This window comes from Metarhizium brunneum, chromosome 4, assembly GCF_013426205.1.
Source record: "Metarhizium brunneum chromosome 4, complete sequence".
In the NCBI taxonomy this organism is placed as follows: Eukaryota; Fungi; Ascomycota; class Sordariomycetes; order Hypocreales; family Clavicipitaceae; genus Metarhizium; species Metarhizium brunneum.
In genome coordinates, this window is record NC_089425.1 from 963355 (window position 1) to 985083 (window position 21729).

Consider the following 21729-nt stretch of genomic DNA (forward strand, 5'->3'; position numbering starts at 1 on the left):
GCGCGGATGGATGACGACAATGATGTCAGGCCAGGGAGGTGGGAAGCAACTATTCGCAAGTCACCGACTGTCTGGCTTGTGTGTGTTGAAACGGCCCTTGTGCACCATGCAATCGGGTTGATCGAGATGATGGTTCGATGACCATCTCTTGAGGGGCACGGCATCAAGTCGAGTATCGAGTTGAGATTCTTCCCCCCCCGATGTGGTCTGATCTTCACCCGTTGTGGCCAGTTGCCGTCCTTTTCTAGACCTCTTCCCCGATCAAAACGCCTCCGGTTCGATGCAGAGGATCGAGATACGGCCTAGTTGGTGGAAAGAGTTGACTCCATGTCCGCATCGTGGAGGGCAACTTTGTCCAGTCCCAATGGGTGTGCGCCACCGGCTGACCACCGACGACGTTTGCCACGCACACGGCAGCCTTTCCAACAAGGCGCGCTGCTTAGCTAAACTCTCTGGTGTGGTTGGATCTGGAGGCGTCGATGCTAAGCATTTCTAGCGGCAGCGGATTCGACCCTGCCCATGTTCCATTGTTCAGAGATGCACGGCCCTTTCGACCTGAAATGTCTGGTTGATGTCATGGCTCAACCGCCATAGTTTGGGGCGGGATCGGCTACCTCTCTTGTTTGCTGGGAACCGGGGTTGTCCCACATGACGATATTTTCGAGGCACGGACATTGGTGGTCCATTGGGGGCCAGTTGGTTCCTCTGACACGAGGAAATTGCATAGTAGTATGACGATTTGGGGGGGGGGGTCGATGAGTCAAAACTGCTGGGGCCATTCTTCATCCTTTAGGATTTCTCTTCCGTCTTTTTGGGCCAGATATGTTCCCGCTCGGACTCGTGTGTCGCCGTCAACAAAGGGAAAACAAGAAAAAAAAAACTTAAACAAAGGACGCATCTTGAATGGTCGAGTGGCCGCTACAATCGTGTCATGGGCCATAAACTCGGCCCCTTCAATAGTTCGCGGGCAAACATCACGCACAGGGCCTCGAGTGGCTCGAGCCCCCCAATGTAAGTTGCCGGCTATCGCTTTTACCAGCATTTGTTGCCTACGGGGGGCCACCTTGTAATGTAAAAACTCTTGGAAATTATCTGGAAGCGCCCGTCTGTGAGGCCCTTTGACCGGGGGCGGCCGGGGGGGTCGCAGAGTTGGCCGCATGACGGGAAAGTGTCTGGTCCCCGACAAAAACCACATGTACACATGTATTTCCCATCCTGGCCGGCCACGAAACGTGCCCTTTGAGCCGGTTTGGCGTCTCTGGCGTGGCGGAGCTTCCCTTCCCATTCCCATGCGAAACAAAGCTGTCTTGGGCTATTCTTGGTATCAGCCCAGTTGCCGGCGACAAGGGCAGCAGTGTCCTTTTTGCCTCCTTGTATGTCGTTGTACTACTGCTAGTGCCCAGTCCCCGGAATGGAGGGAAGATACCAGATGAAGTCAATGCGCTCTCATTGTCGTCGGCAGTTAAAGCCCAGTCCGCCATGGAGACTCCTTTTAGCCAGGGTTGGAAGGCCAAATTCTGCGCCTGAGCCCGCCGCCGTACATACGTAGGCCGATTTGTTGCGTCCCAGGGCCACTCGCCCCCGTCCATCGTTCGTGCCATAGGGACAGGGTTTGTCGAGATAACAATGTGGGAAAAGATATGCGTGAAATGCCAAGCTTGTAGCGGCGTGCAGCAACCCACGCGACGCTTGAATCGATAACAGCCATAAAACTACCCCGTACAGCGGCCCAGGTTTTTCATTTCCAGCGGCATTTTCAGCAGAGTCGGTAACTGACCGGCCGCCCATGCCCTGGTTGCCTTTTGTCTGGGCATGGTGTCTCGAAGAGGTGGAACCAATGCAAGGGATATATGGAGTACAATGTTCAAATAAACGAATCATGGATCCAGACACGTGCGAAAAAGTACAGCTTTGTACATTTAAAAAAGCAACGACGAATCAGCAGTGGACAGATTCATCCTTGCTGTCCAATCACGCGCTCTGGCGTCATGGATTTGTTGGTTTCATACAGACAGCGCCAAGTCTGTTTATTCTCCGCACACATGAGATTGAGACTCGAGCCAGCGCTTAATGCAAGGGGCGATGGAATGAAGTTTGACTTGGACACGGCTTGTTTTGTGAGAGTCATGCCACACGCCCTGTGCAACATAGCCCTCCGCCCCTGGTCCTGGGGAGCTGAGCGCTTAATTCTTTCTTTGAGTACTCCGTACTCCCTAGAACATGTCTGGGGAGCGCTATCTGGCGATGCTAGTGCTGCCGGTTCTTGCTGGCCAGGTCTGGTTGAATGCGCCCGACTCCTCCATGTGTTGTCCGGGGTCAGGCCCAAGAGCCCTGGCCCCGAATCAGCGCATGGCAAATGATAGGGAGTTCGCGGAACCATGGTAATGAAATACATAGTCGTTGACTCTCTAGCGGCACTCACAAGATGTAGCAAGCCACTGCCGAGTTGACGTGCTGTCTGTTCGCCGTAAGCGGTGCTGCGCTACCAACATCCAACTCCCGGGCATGATTGAAATTGAATCCAACTGCGCATTGACGATTGCTCTTCCCGAAATATTGAATATCTCGTGGCCCGAGCTTTTTTTCTTCTTTCTTTTACCAAAGTTCCGGGCCCAGACTCTCTCCGTAACTTCACAGCCCAGGTCCCCGGCAGCGACCAACGCACCCCGAATATTTGCTGTGCAGGCTCATCATTCGGTAGCTGTGATGATTAGATTACACTCACTCTCTGCCCCCTTTTTGATGAGACATTCATCAGACCATCTTGGGACCAATCCTTCCTCATCACGCGGCAATTGCGGAATGCGCCGTGGTGGTGATGGAGGATGATGATGCTGCAGGGGGGATTGATGACGCTGTTTATGACGTTGAGCCACCGGACCTTGTAGAAATTGCGCAGCCTCGCCCTGCCTGCTTGCTAGCAGCCGGACCGCCCTGTCACATCTTGGGAATGTTTCGAGATGATCAGATCTCTAAACGGACCCTTGTGCGGGTCTTTTGCATCCAATGCAGCCGCCCCAAAAGAAAAGACATGACACACAAAACTTGCATAACTCGCCGTGTTTTTTGATTGATCGCCGCCTTCTTTTTGTCTTTTTGTCTTCTTTTTCTTTCTGCCGTGAACCCAGCGAGACCCGGTGTGCAGTACCAACCTCCCTGCGTGCCACATGTGACATGTGTGCCTTGCGAGGAAGCCTTGACCTCGTTTCTCCTCGCAGGTCAGCCGCTTAGCCAGCATACAGGCTGGGGCGAGGGTCGTGTACGCCTGTACTTTCCAGTTTGATGTAACAGCCATAGTTGGGCTTGTCTCAGACCCTGAATCTATCGCAGCTTGGTTCCGGCCTCCCTCGACAACACAAGGACTGGGCTGTTGCGTTGATTGATACGCTTACGGAGTAGACGGCTGGCCGGGCTGACGGAACCTGCGTGTGTGTTTCCCTGGTCGCAGGGGTCCAACTGTAACTCCGTACGCCTTGTCTATTCTAAGTAAATGTTTTGTAGACTGTTGATGGGGCCTTGCGACACGCGGCGTTGCAATGTAGCGCCTTGTACGAGATGCCGTATGTAGATTCAGGGAGCATTTCGGCTTCCGAAGTCCGGGCCTAGGTCTCCCTTGCGAAACGCTTGCCGAACGCCTTGGGAACGAAGACGCTTGTACCAGCTCTACCGCCGCGGTGCATGCCGCCATGTCTATGTATGTATGGGCTCGCGTTGGTTGTAGTATCAAGAAGATCAGAGTAACGCGGTTGCGAGCCTTGTAATGCCTCGGAATCTCCGCTTGTGCTGGTGGAATCCATCTCTCTTCCTATTACGACGTTGACTGAGGAGCGATGCCATGGCTCCCCCACATTGGTGTTTCTGTTGTACCTCTTAGAAACATTTTCAACACACTGGCCCGAGTAGTCAATGACCTACTTGCTGCTGTGTGATCGTCAGTGGACCACTGCCCACAGCGGGCTGTGATATTGCAATCATCGCATCATAAAAGGTTCATGCGACGTAGGGGTAACCGAGTCGAGCATCTCTACGCTCCGTCTCTGGACCATCTCAGAAACTTCAGCAAAAGCATGGTACCCAAAACTCCATCGACTTCAACACACAGGCCAACTAGCATGTGGTTCACTTCATGATGGTCGTTGTCTCTGGACATGGCCCGGACCCGATGTGGGTCGTAGCATCTGGCCAGCCACCGGATCGCGGCCGGCCGTCCGGTAGTCCCGGATAGCTGGAATATTGGAGTACAAACTCCGTAATAGTGCCTTACGCAATCAGCTGCGCCTTCACAAAGGGAAACCGAAGCGCCACCAACATGACCAGGTCCACCGGTGGCTACCCGACTACCCGGTGCACCATGTTGTTCCCCTCGGTTTGGAATGTCCGGCTGATCTAGAAAAAGAAAGGACGCATAACAGTCGTGATGCCACCGGTACTCGAGCCCAGTGTGCTCCGTCACCTAGTTGGTGCCAGTGACGAACCAGATGAAGAGTGAAACTAAGAAACCGGCCAACAGCGAGGCAAAGGGCAGGACGGGAAAGTATCCAACAATCCAATACTACCAAGCGCCATGCCACCAAGAGCAGTTCCTTTGCTCAGCCATCCTACTAGCCCGGAGATGGTCCGACGCAGCGACACGGCTCGTTCGATGGTTCATGACTTGGCGTGACAGGCTGACCCAACCCAGTGGTTTGTTAAGCCAGAAGGCGTCAAACAATCACGCGGTGCCAAAGTTCCGCGGGTGGATGCCACATAGTCCAGACAGCCTGGAGGGAACTAGGCAAGGAGGGCATAGCTGATGGTAGAGCCCGGCGTTTGGGAACTGCCGTGGAGAGTCTAGATTTGAGCAGGACGCCGAATTGGCGTGTGGCTTCCGGCCACTATTCCACCGTCATGCTGACACCGAGTTCGTGGGTACGGGAACTAACTCAGCCAGATCTATTTCCTGGGAACATGCTCACAAATCAACCAACAGACAGAGTTTGGGCCATCATTCCCACCCTCCCCCCAACTGACGAGTGTTGGGACTGGGCTGGGCGGGCATCCTGCAACCTGCACCATGCACGCTTCGTCCAAGCCATGTTGCCATGCGCAGTGTGACCAACATCGTGGTTGGCTGATCTGGCTTGGCTGTGTGGTTGACAAGGCGCCCCCTCCAAAGCGCTGCTCTTGTGCAGTTGAGATGCCGGTGCTTGTGAGGTGAGCCAAATCTCAAATATGACTGATCTTGAATATGACCACCGTTTCTGGCGCCGGGGGAACTAGCCACTGTCCGGCAAATATCGCAGTGGTTGCTACCCGAAGCATCGCCACGGCCCACGCCCTGCGGTCATGTCCTCTTCCTGGTCTTGACGGGAAGCTATCGTTCAGATGCAGACGTTGCGACCATTTTACTCCACGGCAGTTATTTGCAAAAGGGATTCCAAAAATTGCCCTTGGATACTCCGTACATCAAAGTTGATCAAAGACCATGTAGCATGAAGTCGAGCCCCGCAGACATTCTTGACTCTGGTCGTGTTCTTTTGAAAGCCATTGTTGCTGCTTCATCTTCTTCTCGGTGCCATGCACTCTCTCTGTATTGTGTCATCTCTTCAATGAATAGTCTCTACACAAACGTGTGATCCGCGGGTCTGGTAGACTAGTGAGCTGTGTGGCTCGCAAATCTGGTTTTGTGCTTATGGAGTAGTGAGGCACGTTTTTGTTTGACGAGAAGAGCGAAGGCGCAGTTTAATTGAGACATGGCGGAAAGCCACGATTTGTGTGCGCCGGCTTTCCAATTGATATAAAACAACGTAAGCCGGCCTCCAAACCTAGTTGCCTGTTCCAATAGTCCATAATACACATCAGCACCTTCGGTTTTCGGCCGATAGTTGAGCGAAGGGCCAAGCGACGAATTGGCTGTTGTGATGCCGCCAAGACAGACACGTGGGTTGTTTAAAATGGGATGTCAAGGTCCAGGGGCTTGATGACTTGGACAACCTCCCCCACGTTTCGTGGCTAGGAATCAAACATCTCGGCACCATGCGAGACGAAGCAATTCCAACAGGGCGAGCTAAAGCGCCTGGTGAATAATCTATGGGTGTCGCTCGCCCGTAGGGGGTGACTTCAAGCCGCCTCGCAATAGTATGACACATGTAATTGTACGCATTGCCAATATTTGCAGAACTGGGAGATCAGTATCCTATGTACTTGCTTGCTTATTCATCTGTGCGGCGTTGTCTGTGTGTTCTAAACCGCCAGAACAATAGGATCATGATGATAGGTAATGGCGCTCTGGGGTCCTCTGTATACTAGTAAACCCTGTACGGAGTACATACGAAGATCCCGTACCATGGCGCATAGCTCTGGCCATAATAGCTGCAATCTTTGACATGGACCTGGACCTGGAGTGGAAACTGGGTGATCCGTCCAAGAGGTTAAACGCAAGATCCATGGCCGCGGATCGCACTGTTGCCTCGTGTGCTATAGAGTACGGAGTACTAGTAGTGGTGAAATTAGAGCTAGGGCTCTCTGTTGATTACTATTGCCGTCGCTCCCCGCGATTAAGAACGAATGCTGCAGACAAGGCACTGGCAAAGCGTAACGTCTCGCACGGCCAAGGTCGTCTAATAAGATCATCTATGTATCTCGGCACGGTTGAGATTAGATGAAGCTCAGCCTCGTACGGCAAGCAAGAGGAGAGGAGACACTGACTGTGCTTCAAAACGGCCACTGCCCAATAAGATTATCGAGACGGGGAGGGATGTCACTCTCACGACCAGGTCGCCTCAAGACAGGCTGTGCTTGGTCGAACCATGGACGGCACAGACCAGGCGGGTGTTTGATTGATGACGGATGTTAGGGATTCGAGATGGGGAGAAGGAACAGTAGATCTGGCGCCATTTACAGTTTGGGACTAGTGCAGAGTCCCGTGATTTAGCGCTGGCTGCGCTGCTCCGTGCCCACTTGCCACCTTGCGGCGGGAGCATTGGGAAGGTGCGACACAGCCGTAGACTAGCGACTAGACCGCTCTTCCAATCTCACCTCGTCTTCCGTGCGCTCCGTCCTGTCAATTCCAAGTTCCCATCTCCATCCAATCTGCCTTTGCCTTGAAGCACACCCGACGCTGCTCTGCACCTTGACGCTTTGTCAAGCGAGGACACGCTCTAGTACACGCCTGAATCATACCAGACTGTTCATAGGATACTTATGCTGTCCAATATTGTGCCGGGGATTGTACGTCTTAGTATCACATGGTGCACCCAAACCCACGCACACGCAGCACTAAGTCGTTGCAGCCAGTAATTGATAACGGACAACCATCAACCACGCAAGCCAAGTTGGTGCGAGCTGTGCTGTCTGGTACTTGGTACGACAAATTTACCACTCCCACAGCTGCTACGGAGTACATGCGGCTGGAAGCGAAGGGACACGAGCGCAAATCCCTACGCTGCTCACTGCAGTGTGCGAGATGGCATGGTTTGGCACTTGACCAGGCCAGGCTCATCAAACGAGGTTTCTTACAAACCGTTACTCTCACTGTTCCGCCATGAAACATGTCTCCTACCTGGACAGATAGGCTCCAGCTTGTTGTGTCTCCGGGGTCGATCGTCACCAGTCCCCTAAAATTGAGCATATTTCGGCACTTTCACCCCGGTACTCCGTACACTGGGTTACAATACGTGTCCTCCGTACAGAGAAATAAGAAGCGACACGCTCCAGGGCACAGACACACTGGCCTTGGCACACCAACCAGGGCCAAAGCTAGTAGTAGTAGTACTCGTGTTAGGAAGGGAAGATGGAACTACTGCTACAACGGCCGCGAGCTTCTAGCATACGGTTTCCATTCCACAGCTTGTGGACACAGTCTCCATGATGGAGCATCAAAAAAGTCAACTCCAAAACCTCGCCAGCATCGCCATGCCCTTGGATGTGACAGGCGACAGGGTACTGACTGCGAGGTGGCATCCATACCTGTATCACTCACGCAGAGTGGCCCACTATCAGCAAACGGTTCGACATCAGGACAAGCAGGCAGGACAACAAAAAATATGCAATTTTCTTGACGGGTGACTTGGGTGGCACAGAATCGTGGGTGGGGCCCTCGAGGCAACGTATTGGACGCCTCCGTCACAGAAGACAATGCACTCCGACCTTTGCAGCCCCATGCCTCAGAGGATGATCAACGCAACCGCCTCACTGTCCGGCGGCGACGGGGCCAAGGCCTCCACCATTATGAATTCTGCCTATTCAATCGCATCCTACTGGCTGGTGGCGGCGACCCGGGCGAGGCTGCTTGCAGCCATGGGGCCACTAGCGAAGAGGAGGGTGATGTTGAGCTCCCGGGATCCGGCTCTAGTCTCCCAATCAAACCACGTATCCTCATGCAAGTCTCTGTTTTGAGCGCCTGTCCGTGCATCACACATACCGGGGCCTTGCCGCTGGAGAGTGCAGGTGATATGCCCAAATTTGATGGTATCGACGGGAAGCGCGGCCAGGCCAGGCCTCAATGAAGCAAGGAAAACACTCCGTAATGATATGGTTGGAAGCCACAAAGCCCCCGAGCTGCTGGCATCGGACACTGGAAGACGGCGATGGGCAACATCTGATGATCGGTATTGACGCTTACTCGGGCCTTACAAGCCACGGTCGATCATATCGGAAAGCGTTGAGCGCAGTCTGCCCTATGAGAATATCTTGGGAAATTCGATTCACACTGCAAGCTCCAACAACCTGTGCATATTGTCCGAAACAACAGGCCAGGTCTCTTCTGGACTCTGTCCGATTAGCGTCTCAATATACAACGGAGCACTATGCAAGTACGTCGAGTCTGTAGGCAACTCGAGATCCTTCAACGCATCCAATTCGCCATAGCCAGGGTTTACACTGTCCCTATTGGTGGCGTTGTACATACATAGTATGTACATAGTTCTTACGATTCTTGCATTATGGGCCCAGCCACTTAGACGCGTCAAACGTGGCGATCTCTCCAGTACCGTCTCTTGCATAACTGCCCAGGCTTGAGTTGATTGGACAGTGGTCACATTGTGCAGACAGAAGGCATGCATACTCCGTACGGAGTAAGCTATCTAGGTATCCATGGGCCATGGGTGATGCGGAGTCCGGTTGGTTGAAACCAGGCAGCTGTCACGGCAAACGAAGATGAGGCATGTTTGTGTATACCGGAGTTGAGAGGAATTTGTACGATGACCTACTCCGTGTAGCGTTTTCCCCCATTACGACACCGCAGAGTACGTGTTGAGGACACGGCTTACAGAGCAAAGCGAGGTGTTTTCACTGTTATCGGTGTGAGAGAACCTTTGACGACAATAAAGTACTACCAAAATACATACAACAAAGCCGTGATCCCCTGCATTCCGGCGAATCCTTACAGCAGGCTCAGTGCACACTTCTGGAAAGACAGTTCCTCTGGATAGCACTCACTCCACAGCACTTGTTGAGTGAGAATTTTTATTGTCATCATCTGGCCAAACTGGCGCAGCTTGATCCGGCAAGGTTTGCGCTTCATGCCAGACATTATGGATGCGGACCCAGTGGTTGGTTCACCCAGGCAAATATTTGTTTGTTGTAGTATCAACCTGTGCAAGAGGATCCTACGGTGTCTCATCGAAGGGTCTACGCGCGTTACTGGACTTCGGGTTTCGCCTTCTATGATGATGGTATGCGGTTAGAGTGAAGGAACTAATTTGCCAGGCAGCGCTGGCAGCCTAGCTTTTCGACGGGGCACGACTCCAACTCACGAGCACCGAATGAGGCCCTCAGGCTTCTTGGGAGGTGTCATCAGCCAATATGGAAGAGCAGGCACCGCCTGTGGGCGTAGGAAACAACGTGAGCACAAGGGGGAACATGGAAGGGTTCATCCAGGCCGCTCCCAGCCCAGAGTCTCAGCGGCTCAGTGTCCTTCCATTACGTTTCGCCCGATTGTGATGGATCATGGCGAGGAGTGATGCAGCAGGGGTGCTGGAATTGCCTCCCGCCAGGACTGGTTGGAGTCTGGCAATCTGGCAATCTGGCACTCTGGACACCTTGCAATGCGCCTCTGCACATTCTTTGGCCTTTGACTGCCTGGTGGCGTGGGTCCATGTCTGGCATTGCTAGTCCAGAAGGCAAAATGGGCTGGGCGGCGACCCATGACACAAGCGACCCACTTTATTTTGGTGTGTCAGACTATCCTCGCCTCTCGTATATTGCTCAGCGTCACCACACGATACAGGATCCCTGCCGTCGCTAGCCTCGGACCCTCACCCCCCTTCCCTTTGGACGTGGCCGAACCTTATGGCGCAGTTAAGAATAGCTGCTGCAGTAGCGCTCTGCTGATGGTCTCCCCACCCCTGCCGGCTAAGACAAGATAGCGGACGGAGCATCCATGCCATTAATCTTCCCACCCAGGTCAGGTCTGGGTTTTCTGTGATGAGGCTTGTGGGCCCACCGTGGCCTGGCGTGCATCTTGTGGATGCTCCACGCAATCGGTACGTACCTGCTGTCCGCCCCAGGGTTGGTGAAAGAAGAGCACTTGAGAGCATGAAGCTTGGAGTGGTACTCCGTAATGGAGGGTCCAGCGTGGTCCAGTGTGGACCAGCCTTCATCGTTATCTACCTGTTGATGCCCGCCTTGGTCTTGCTGCATACAGCACTTACAAGCTTCAGCAACCTACTTCGCGACTCTCCTTCAACCTCCTTCATACCAGCCATCTTGCCACCGGATTGTTTGTTCCAAGGGCCACCTGCAACGCCCATGCTTTCCTTGAATCAAGGAGACCTCATATACTCATACATCTTGACCCGTTGATTCGGTTGTCAAGTCGACTTACTCCGGAACATCCTCTCCAACTATTCCGTATATATATATATATATCCTGGCCTGGGTATAGGATTTTTTCTTTGCTCTCTCTGTTCTCCAGTGGATCCGTTGAACTGGCCCGAGACTTTGTTCTTCTTTGCCGTTCCTCACCGGAGAACATTGATATACTCAAGTCCATAACATGCAGCACCATGCGCCATTCGGATATCCCACGCCTCCAGCATCCCCCGCCTACGATAATCTCAAGTGCGGCAACAACCAGCAGATCTTTTCGCAGACGGCTTTCCAGTCAAGATGCGTCCCGCTTGCTCCAGAGCAGAGATTAGGTAGATTTCTCGAGGGGAAGCTGCAACTGACCGAGGTTCTTGGAACTGGAGCCTATGGCGTGGTGTACTCTGCCATTGATATCAAGACTGGTGTCCGTTACGCTGTCAAGTGTCTGAGCAAGTACAATGCCGATGGAACCCCTTTGGAACGCCGACAGGTTGCCTATCAACAACGGGAAATCCGACTGCATTACCTAGCTTCGGCACATCCAAATATTGTGTCGATGCTCAAGATTGTGGACGACCCTGACTGCATCTATGTCATTCTGGAGTACTGCCCCGAGGGTGACTTGTTCCTCAACATCACCGAGCTCGGCCAGTATGTAGGCAAGGACCTGCTATCCAAGAAGATCTTCCTCCAAATACTGGATGCCGTGGAGCACTGTCACAAGTTGGGTATCTTCCACAGAGATCTGAAGCCCGAGAACATTCTGGTAACGGACAATGGAAACACGGTCAAACTGGCCGATTTTGGCCTTGCCACCGCGGATGATCGCTCCGAGGACTACGGATGCGGTTCAACCTTTTACATGAGCCCTGGTATGTTCTGCTTAGCCTTGACCTACGACAATCGACTGTGCCGACCTTTCTGACCATGTCCTAGAATGCCTCAATCCATCAAGCCGAAAGCCTTACTACATGTGCGCCCCCAATGACGTCTGGTCATTAGGAGTCATCTTGGTAAACTTGACTTGTGGACGCAACCCATGGAAACAGGCTTCCTGCCAGGATTCTACATATCGAGCCTACACTCGATCTCAGGACTTCCTCAAGACTATACTTCCCCTGACTGATGATCTGAATGACATTCTGGGTAGAATTTTCCATCCTAACCCGGAGCTGAGAATCACCTTGTCTGAGTTGCGATGCCGCGTCATGGCTTGCTCCCAGTTCACCGTGCCGGCTGCCCAAACCATGTCTGTTCAGCAGCAGTCAGTCTCACCACACATTCCAGAATACGTTACCGATGAGGACGCCATAGTCGATGACTATGAATACGACTCTCCTCTGTCGCCCGCCAGCACCACATCCGATGAGGGATCGCTCACTTCTAGCGGATCTACCATTGATGACCTGGACGACGACGACTTTGCGCAAGAGCAGCACGACATTCCCGTTGCCTTTGCACCAGCAACCTATGATGCAGAGGACGCGGGAGACCTAGGGATGTACCAGGACCAATGCATTCCACCAACGTTTCACGACGCGGCAGTGCCTATTCCGATGCAGGTCCCCCCTCAACCTGTGGTCTGTCAGCAGGCACCAGTTCCCATCCAGGTCCCGGTGCCTGTGCAAGCCCCTTGCCAGCCAAAATCATTCTTCCCGCTATGGGAGGTAGTCAGATACGTTCAACAGGTTCCCATGATGCAACACCCGGTTGCGTTCCAGCAGGTCCCTTTCATCCCGTCGTTCCAGGGTTGCTATTGAGCAAATACCACGTTCACACCATACCCGATCTGGCTTTTACAAGTTTTATACTTAATCCACAATACGGTCACGGAAGGCTTAAAATCGAAAAAAGTTTTTAATGACTTGTGTCTTTGTTTCTCCAAAAAAACAGGATTATCGGACCACCGAAAATTATTGGCGCCATACCTTTCTCCTCGGTTGTATCTATTTACTATTCCACCTCGCTACTCTTCGGCCTATTATATATGGATCTTTATTTTTTTTACTTTGAACCAGCGTGGAGTTGAAACTTATTTCCAACGGGCGGCGAGGGACCCGAAATTTGGAAATATCTCATGACACCTGGAGGTGTCTGTCTCAAAACAATATTGTCCGGGTGGCTTTTTTCTTCTTTCTACACCCATTTTTTTTGTTCAGTTGCAGCATGCCGGCAAAGACGAGCGATTTCCCACTTTTGCACGAGGAAGGACACGGCCGCGAGATTTACGACGAAAGATATTTTAATCACTGCCGATCGACAGCAAAGAGTTGATGGCACTGTGACATTCACTTGGGAGACGGATTCAGAAACCGCTTGTCTTAGTATCTTTTTTATTTTTATCTTATTTTACATTTTATTCTGGGCACGCTACTGGGTACGATTAGGGTTGGCATAGGAGCGAAAAAAAGGGACCTGCTTGGGAGTTTTACATGGGGAGTTTTTTTTGATCGGGAAACAATATAGAGAGAAGGATGGGCTCCGAAGCCCGCCGTGCGCCTCGGAATGAAGGCGGTAGCATAGCCGTTGCAAGGGTAGCCGATAGGGCTTTTCCCTTGAAAGACACTAGCGCGTCCAGGAGACGAAGAAATAACACGAAAGCACATGTTATGCTATGACACGATGGCCGTCTTGTGACTGCTGTGATTCTGTGAAGATGCTGGCCCAGTAGTACTCGGTAGCACGGCTGGACTGGTATTCTCTGGCTCGAAGAGCCCCACGGGCAGACGGGCCCGCGACAGTGTCTGGTGCCACAGAGATTCCAAGTGGATACATGTATGGAAGCTTCCTCCGTGGAAGGCGGTCGGAAGAGTCGGAGGAGCCTCCCGTGGGCCCGGCTCCTCTGCCTGGAGTGTGACGGCTCGACGGGGTGCTGCGTCGGTCGACCATGACGCCGTCTTGTCGTTTCGAACGGGGGGCCTTGTGAGCAGCCTTGTCCTCTGCGTCTACGTATGTGCTCCGTACATGAGCGAAGTGGACCTCTTTGCGATATCCATCCACGTTACGGAGTACGGAGTATATGTCTTGTAAGTTGCCATCTTCACCTGGGCCTCATTTCGGTTCCCCCATACGACGCCACTAGTTGTATACATACGCCGTACGCCGTACGCCGTACGCCGTCGCATTGTTTGTCTGCTCTTGCCACTCGCGCCAGGGCTGCATCTCGGCAATCTGGTCTGGCCCCTTTCAGAGTGCGGCATGGCACGGCAGCGTGGGAACGCTTTCCTCTGGAGGCTGTGGATCACCCTCCGGGTCCGGGTGGAAAATAAATCAGCCAAGGCTCTTTTCGTGACGGAAGCAGAGGACCCCATCGTCCATCTACACATGTACATGGGCTAGCGGCTCGGCATATTTTTTTTTTATTACATTAGTTAGCCGGAATGAAACAGGGCGACGACGGGTTGCACTACACGGCAGGACTGGAGGGGCCAGACATCCATGTTGATGGCGGTGCGACTGCGACTGCGACGCTGGCTGGCTGGCTGCCAAGGGCTATGCCGAGATTGGCCTTGCTTCTGGATTCGATCGTGTTGGATGGCAAGGCCGGTGGTGGGCAGAGGGAAAGGGGGTTCCACAGGCCGAGTCTTTTTTTTCTTTTTCGTCTCGTTTCTTGGCCTTTGCCTTTGCCTGCGGATGAAGGATGGGGGAGGTGGCGGACGGGATTGGCGGGACAGGGCTGCCATGCTGTCGCTAGAGAAGATTGGAGGGATATCTGGACGGTGGTGATGCCGCGCCAGCCTGGGACGGCATGAGGCATGTCTTGGGCCGAGGTGGCGGAAACGTGAGCAGGCACGCTTTTAATGATGCGTCTGGCGATATCCGGGGGCTGCTGGGCGAGGCGGCGGCGATGGCTGCTCGACTCGAGATGCGGTTGATGGTTCAGCCTTGGGTGCTTCGAATTGGCTCTTTGTTTTGGCCCTGGGCCAAGACGCGTGGTATTGATGTACCAGACATCTCGTCACGTCGATGACTTTGGGACTGTACATGTAACTGATGGCCACGGCTCACGGCCACCCATGACCACGGGAGGCACTCGCTGCCATGCTGCCATGCTGCCATTCTCCTCTGCGACAGACGCCAACTACTCCGTACATACTCTGTATACTACAGATGTGTCGCTATATGTAGATAGTCTGCTTTGGTGCTTGACCGCCCATGAACATGCTTCCCCCCGACACCAATATCAAAAGGCTGGATAGCTTCGCCAGCGGCACGCACCATCACGTAGCGTCTGGTCTGGTACTGCTGCCCTCTCTCGCCCGCGTCCAAGATGCTACTCCGTACCGGCTCCCTGCTTGACGTGCAACTTGCTCGCTTGCTTGCTTGCTTGCTAATGGTGCGGCGGCATCCCCCTTGCCTTGCCCTGCCTCGCCTGCCGTTGCGCCGAGCACCACCGCCATCCCTTCCCATCTCACCAGCAATCTGCAATACGGGCGGTTCAATTACGCACGAGGGTGTTGTGCGTGCGTGTGTTTGCATGTGCCCATCAGCCCAGAGAAGCAGGCCACTGTTCCCATTCTCCCTGCCGCGCCAACCAGCAAGGCGTCCCGTCACTTACACGCATGTGCTGCCGCCCCCAGTCTTTGCCTGGGGAAAAAGGGGGGGGCCGTTTCGACGAGGCAATTAGGGATCCTCCCTGTCCTGTCCTGGACGGGTCATCTTATCAGGAACATGGCATCACGGATGCCGTCCAACAGCTGGAGTTGGATGCGGCCTTGCATTCTTCCCTGCACAGACCGGTACGAGATTGGCGTGCCGGTCCCGTCTTGAGTGGACGTGAGGGGATTTTTTTATTTCTTGTTTTTTTCTTCTCACCGCAGTGCGGCCCGTCTGTAGTGCGGTACTATTCCTATATAGCGGGATTGAGCGCGTCCGTGAGAAACGGCGCCCACTCGCCTGTGCCCTGTTTGAAGACGCAGAGGTTTGTTAGACGGCCAAGCGTGCGAGATGGCGTTTTCGGTCTCGTTTCTGATTCATCGCGTCGAGGGGCGGAAGGCTGTTGTGCGTCGTTGACTCTCGGGGGTGGCGCTGCCCCGGCCTGCATTGTGCGCCTACATATCTACGGATGTGTCTGGTGTTTTTGGCCCTCTAGCCCCCTTGCCCGGAGAGTACATACAGTATGCATGTTTGCTACGGGGCGCACGTTTTGCGGGCGTTTTCTCGTCATTTTTTTTTTGCTTTTCTTTTTGTTTTGGGTTTCCCAAGGCAGATAGATGGAAGGGATCATTGATGGAGCGCAGCGCCAAAAGCTAGGGTCCCTATGGAATTGACTGCTTACTCCGTACGGAGTACAGGGCCAGAATATTCGCTCTTGCGTCTTGTTCAACGGCACATGAATCCATCATGGTCGTGTTCCCTTCTCTGGGGCACTGTGCCATGCTCTCCGGGCGTTTTGGCCCATGCCGCTCACCGCCGGATGGGAGCGGGCGTCAGCTTGCATCCGTGGTATTTCCTTGCATGGAACCACCAGACATTGCTGACAACCAACTACCTAGGCACGTATGTACATACCTAGGCAGTGACTGGTACGGGTGACATGACGGCATGCGATTGTCTTCATTTTGCCCGTCTGCGCGTGACTCGGGACCGAATCGGAGGAGCCAACCAACGACATGCCCACGTACTCCGTGCATGTCCATCGTATGTTGCTGCCGGACAGACAAAAAGGACGCGCTCACATGACAGTGAGCTGTGTTCTCATCAAGGCACCGCAGGCAGGCCGGGTCCATGGGCCACATGGATCGGCGGCTGAGGCTGCATCGCTCGCCCAGACACGGCGCAAACGCCATCATGTCGTGCCGCCACGTAGCTGGCCGTGGCGCCGCCCCCTGCCACGCTGCCAGCATTGAAACAACATTGGACGGTGCCGTACGGAGCAGTACTACTGGGGGTCAACCATCACAGGGACGACGTGACACGGCGCCCCGGAGGCCGTGAGCGCAATGGCACCCGACTGGCGTCGTGATGCTGTCCGTCCCCATCCCAGCTGACCACCCAGTCGCGTACATACATGTCAATACATACAAGCTGGCTCGAACAACGCATCAAACAAGGGTACTAGGCCCGTGGTACTCGGCAGCCAGCGTCCTGCGGCTGGGGAAGCATTCGGCCATGCTTGACCACCACGTCTCGCCCGTCTATACGAACAGCACCGCGCCGTCGACAAACGTCAACTGGTCCATGGTATCGATACCATGGACGTCGAGACCCGCTGGAATGGACCCTAGCTGCATCGGCTGACGCTGGAACAACACAAACTGCCGGGCTCCGGCCGTCATGGAAAGGAAGGGACGTCAAGGTCCAGGTCCAGACAGATGCCGACGCGCCCCATCGCTCCACGCACGTACTACTACTACTATCTGGATGGCATCGTCCATCGGCCGTTGTCACCCCCGGCGGGTCACGGAGGCGGCTGCCGTGCCCACGGGGACGAGCTGGCATTCCGCGGCGCAGCAGAGTTTCAATGCTGTCTTGTCCTCTGGAGAGCCCTCCAAGGGGGAACAAGGGCAGCCATTATTCCCACCGGTCGCCCGCCGCCACCGCCGCCCCAAGGCCTCGAATCTGGCCTCGCTGCTGCGACGCTGACACGGGAAAGCTACGAAGTCGCAGTGGGTGGCCAGGCGAGTCGTTGGCACTGGATCTGAATGGAACAAGCCGCCTCGCCGTCTTGGACGGAACGTCGAGAAGCCGCCCTGCCCAAACTGCTAGTCCATAGTGCCGAGATGGGAGATCGAATACTCTCGAGGCGGTTGGCGTGGGATCGGGATGGGGACTATCGGATCACCCCATCCTGCGACTATCTTGACTCTGAATGGGTTGGTGGGAAACTCTGTTTGTCTTGTGCCAAAGCCTTGCAACATCAGAAAGGGCTCTAGGTGGCAATCGAGACCAACGGAGTTTGGCAAATCTCGCAAACGGATCAATGGCAGCGGCGGGATGGCGCCGGAGCGACTGTCCGTGTGCCGTGGTGGCTTGATTGCTGGGTAGGATTCGATTTCTACCTCTTGGCCTGCCATGTGCGAGGTTGAGGCTGCCAGACTTTCCATGACGAACCCGAGGAAGTTCGTCGGGCGTGACCACGCCAAAGACGCGCCTGGCTGCTTGGTATCGCACCAACGGGGCACAAGTCTTCTTGCTGGAGGGAACTCTATGCAGTGGGCTCTGCTAGCTCTCCGAGAAGCATCGCCGAGTGACCGAGGTGCAGGCTTATCGACCCCATATCAGATTCCCGAGGAATGTATCCGTCATGAGAGGGGGCGCCATTGTGGCATGTGTGTATGTGGGAAGCACCTTGACGCTAGGGGATTGGCGTCCAAGGCCGTCGGCAAGCCGTGACTTTTGGGAAAACTCGCGCGACGAAACTGGGCCGCCTGCCCGTCAGAAAACTAACTTTGCCGTCCATTCCTATCGTAGAAACTGCCAGGGAACGAACTAGCCGGCGACGACTAGTTTGTCTCTGTGGCCAATGGCGTGCGTCTGCTCTGGCCTGGCACCTGGGGAGTTTGTCTAAAGTTTTAAAAAAAAAACCTTGTATCCCTTTCGTGCGAGACTCAATAGTACTAGTGCGGGCGACCTAGTGTGGGATTGGCGCAAGTTTACTAGATCCCGTTACTTGGCTCCGGCTACAACGCACCGGCATTCTTTAGATGGCCATTTAGAGTTGCCCAGACGACATATAGGATATCCATCGACTTTTTTTTTTCGTTTGATCGTGTCGCTTCTCGAAATCGACTAACTGGAGGGCAAATGCCACCAGTTGACCACCAGTCCATTCCGGCAACGATATGCACAGTTCTATTCCAATGTCACGTAGTAAACCCCGATTCGGCAATCGTGATTCCTGAACTGGTCGTGCCAAAAAGTGGATCGTGGCAACCTGAGTCATGAGGCAGCGCCAGCCACGGCCGACAAGGTTCGCAACCTCGCGACAAGCCGTGGCGTCAAGCACGCGGGGTGAAAAGACGTCCGACGACTCCCAGCTGTACGTTGGCAAGCTCGATGGAAACTAGACGCCCCGAGACGTCAACTACTATACCGTACGGCGTAGTCGAGCGCCGACACTCAGTTGCCACCGCGAACCAAGGCACCACCGATACGACGCTCCGCGGGCGTTTACCCGGGGGGGACTGGGACTGGAGCCCGTTGACAGGAGGCGCATGACTGGTCGATTTATCTTGTGCCTCGGCCTGCTCAGCAGTCAGATCTGGCTGCTACGCACGGGACGAGGTGTGTGACGGGCTCTGCTGCGCACAGACTGATGCCCGAGAGGCTTCGCCGCCGCAGCGAGCTGAGCAGTTCGACGCTGGGCATTGGGCCGCCGGGTGGCCTTGGGTTGAGTTGTGGTTGCTTTGCGGGACGGTCGCCCAGTTTCTGCGGCGAGGGTGCCAGCGTTGCAGGTATGATTCAGTTGGTTGAAACTCAATTGCAGATGGTGCTCGTGGGACTCGGCGCTACTTGGTGGTGATGGTTTGTCGTGGAGGTGCCCCTATTCGCGGTCTGGACCCCGAGTACTCCGTGCTGGGACCCGTAGGAGATGAGCGAGATTCTTCCATGGGCAGTTATGGTTTGTTTAGTAGTTTCAATGTTGCTTTTTGCAGGGGGCGTAGCCTCGTGCTACTATGTGTTGCAACTTGCAAGCCTCACTCTGCTGACTGCAAGATGTAAGTGAGGTGGAGGTGTGGTTACAGGTGGGAATTGAGGCACCTAAGACTTGTTTGCGGGCTGGCTCATTGTGAGACTGTAAGAAGGCCTTCGTGCGTAGAAAGGGTGTGTTTGAGCGGGACGAGCTAGGGTAGTGAGTTTTGTTGTCCATTGCAAAATATGCGTACAGGAGAGAAGCAGTCTGGTGTCGAGTCCACGAGGTCTTTGTGAGAGCTCGAGTTGAGTGAGTACATGGCCGTATTTTACAAGCGGAAAAATAGCACGTTTCTACCTACCGATTCAGGGCATGGCATGACGATAAGTGAACCGATAGTGTAACTATCATGATACCGTAGAGCAGATCAACAACTAGATATGGGCATTCTTAACCCTGCAAACCCTTCATTTCGTTAGCACCGTCTTCCAACTTTGGCAGATGGGTTTGGAGGATGGACGATTTGGATCAATTCACAAGTTTACAAGAGCCATGCGGCACACAACGCATCGCCAGTGAAGACGCCTCTTGTACTTCTCATACAAGCTCACTAGCTTTTTACTTCAGACAAAGTGCCGTGAGAATAAATACAAAAATACAGAGCGCCGGTGGTTACTCAGGCTTTGAGAGTGAAAGCGACAATCTTGCATGTTCAATAACGGTGATTTCACATGGTTCCCTGCCATGGTAACTGGTTCAATATACTGCGGCACTTGGACTCAAGACCGTGTCCAGGCTCAGTCCTTAAAATTGTTCAATAGTGACCCCCTACAAAATGTATAAGCACCTTCTTTGACAGTTTCCTAATATATGTCAAGGCCATGTCTTGTATGTAGCTTCATGGTATGTACCTGATGAAATGCAATGATGTCGGTTACGTGCGTTTAGCTGCATCCACGTGTCTGAATACTGGCTGTAGTCATTCCATCGTCAAACAGCTTCATGTATAAAGTGACGGCAACGTTGAACTGAACGACTGCATCTCAATCCAAGTCTAGTAACACGATTCTGTATAGCATACTTGCATGGCTGCGATGGTGTGCTAGTAATAGAGCCGCTTTTCGACCATCTACGTTTCTCACTGGCATTGCCTGCAGGAGTCACCCAGTCTTGCAAATGATCTTGATATTCCGGTGCAAAAACAATTCCAACCATAGTCGCCTTGCTTTGACGTTGTCTGAGACTTATACCACGTCGCATTGAAGCTGTCAGTGAGAACATCACCAACGGGGACTAGTTCAACCGGTTGAAGCAGTTAATAGCCGTTTATTTACTCAAAGAGGGATGAATAATGAGATTATGATACTTAATTCCTTCTCCAATTCTCTCCAAGGATTCCTACAACGTCTTAAGGAAGTTGTCAAATATGTGAAATAATGGATATGCCAATTAGTTTCTTGTGCTCTATGCGTTTCATCCCTTAGTTTCCCACTCATAAACACCTTTTACATCTACTCTTGTTAGATCAGGATCCGAAGCTAAGAATACATCAATGCTTTTGGCCGACACGACCTGTCGACTTGCCTCGCTTGATCTATCGGCATTGAATGGGGTATCATTCATAATTGGCATGATGAGACTGCGCTCTGGCTGGGATCGTTACTGACAGTATCATGATAAAAATTGGTCAATTACTGCCGCTGCTGCTTCAAAACTGGACGCGTCTCCTGGATGAGTGAAGAGTACATGCGTAACTGAGTTGACAGGCCTCATAAACCAGGTGTATTTCTTGAAGCAGCCATCCCCAGAGCTCAACCACTGAGTCGAGAAACTTGCTCTGCGGCAGAGGCAGAGCCGTATGCAAGTCGGTCTCATGTTGACGGTGGTAGTGTCAGATTTTCTCATTAATACGAACAATTGCGTGTCCAGGATTGCCTGCCATCTGTTCTAATCCCCATCACGCTCGACAGGATATCTCACGGTTAGATAAGACCTTGGTTGTCGCAGCCTTGCAGAAACCGTCTTGCCAGAAGTTAAAGTGACCAAGTCGTATCTTGCAGCAAGTAAAGCTCCAATACAGACCGCATCGTTGTCATCAAGACAGTAGGGCATCTTGGAAACAGACTGTCTGGAGGTTTAGTTCCAACATTTTACATCTAGGGATGCGAAAAAGGGTCGGAACTGTTGAAAGACAAAATTTCGGTGTGTGGGCGTCGTGTCGCCAGGCTGACTCCATGTCAAAGTACAGGATGAGCTGATTCGATTGTATGTCGTGGCACATAAATGGTTAACAGGCAAGGGGCTTATATGACTCTAGAGCTTGCGTTTTTTATGGCCATAGATGAGTACTGTTGTAACTTCTGATC

At 53.3% G+C, this 21729-nt stretch overlaps 2 protein-coding genes across 2 annotated transcripts; both read left to right on the forward strand.

Moving 5' to 3' along the window:
* Nucleotides 1–7893: 7893 nt before the first annotated feature.
* Nucleotides 7894–8486, forward strand: G6M90_00g069600 (uncharacterized protein; the record flags this gene model as incomplete). The annotated part of the gene is made up of 2 exons (XM_066130917.1): nt 7894–7986; nt 8061–8486. 2 exons carry the CDS (start codon nt 7894–7896, stop codon nt 8484–8486), a joined length of 519 nt encoding a protein of 172 aa, XP_065987118.1.
* Nucleotides 8487–10975: 2489 nt separating this feature from the next.
* Nucleotides 10976–12548, forward strand: ran1 (Negative regulator of sexual conjugation and meiosis; the record flags this gene model as incomplete). Its single annotated transcript, XM_014685227.1, has 2 exons — nt 10976–11660; nt 11725–12548. 2 exons carry the CDS (start codon nt 10976–10978, stop codon nt 12546–12548), a joined length of 1509 nt encoding a protein of 502 aa, XP_014540713.1.
* Nucleotides 12549–21729: the final 9181 nt, after the last annotated feature.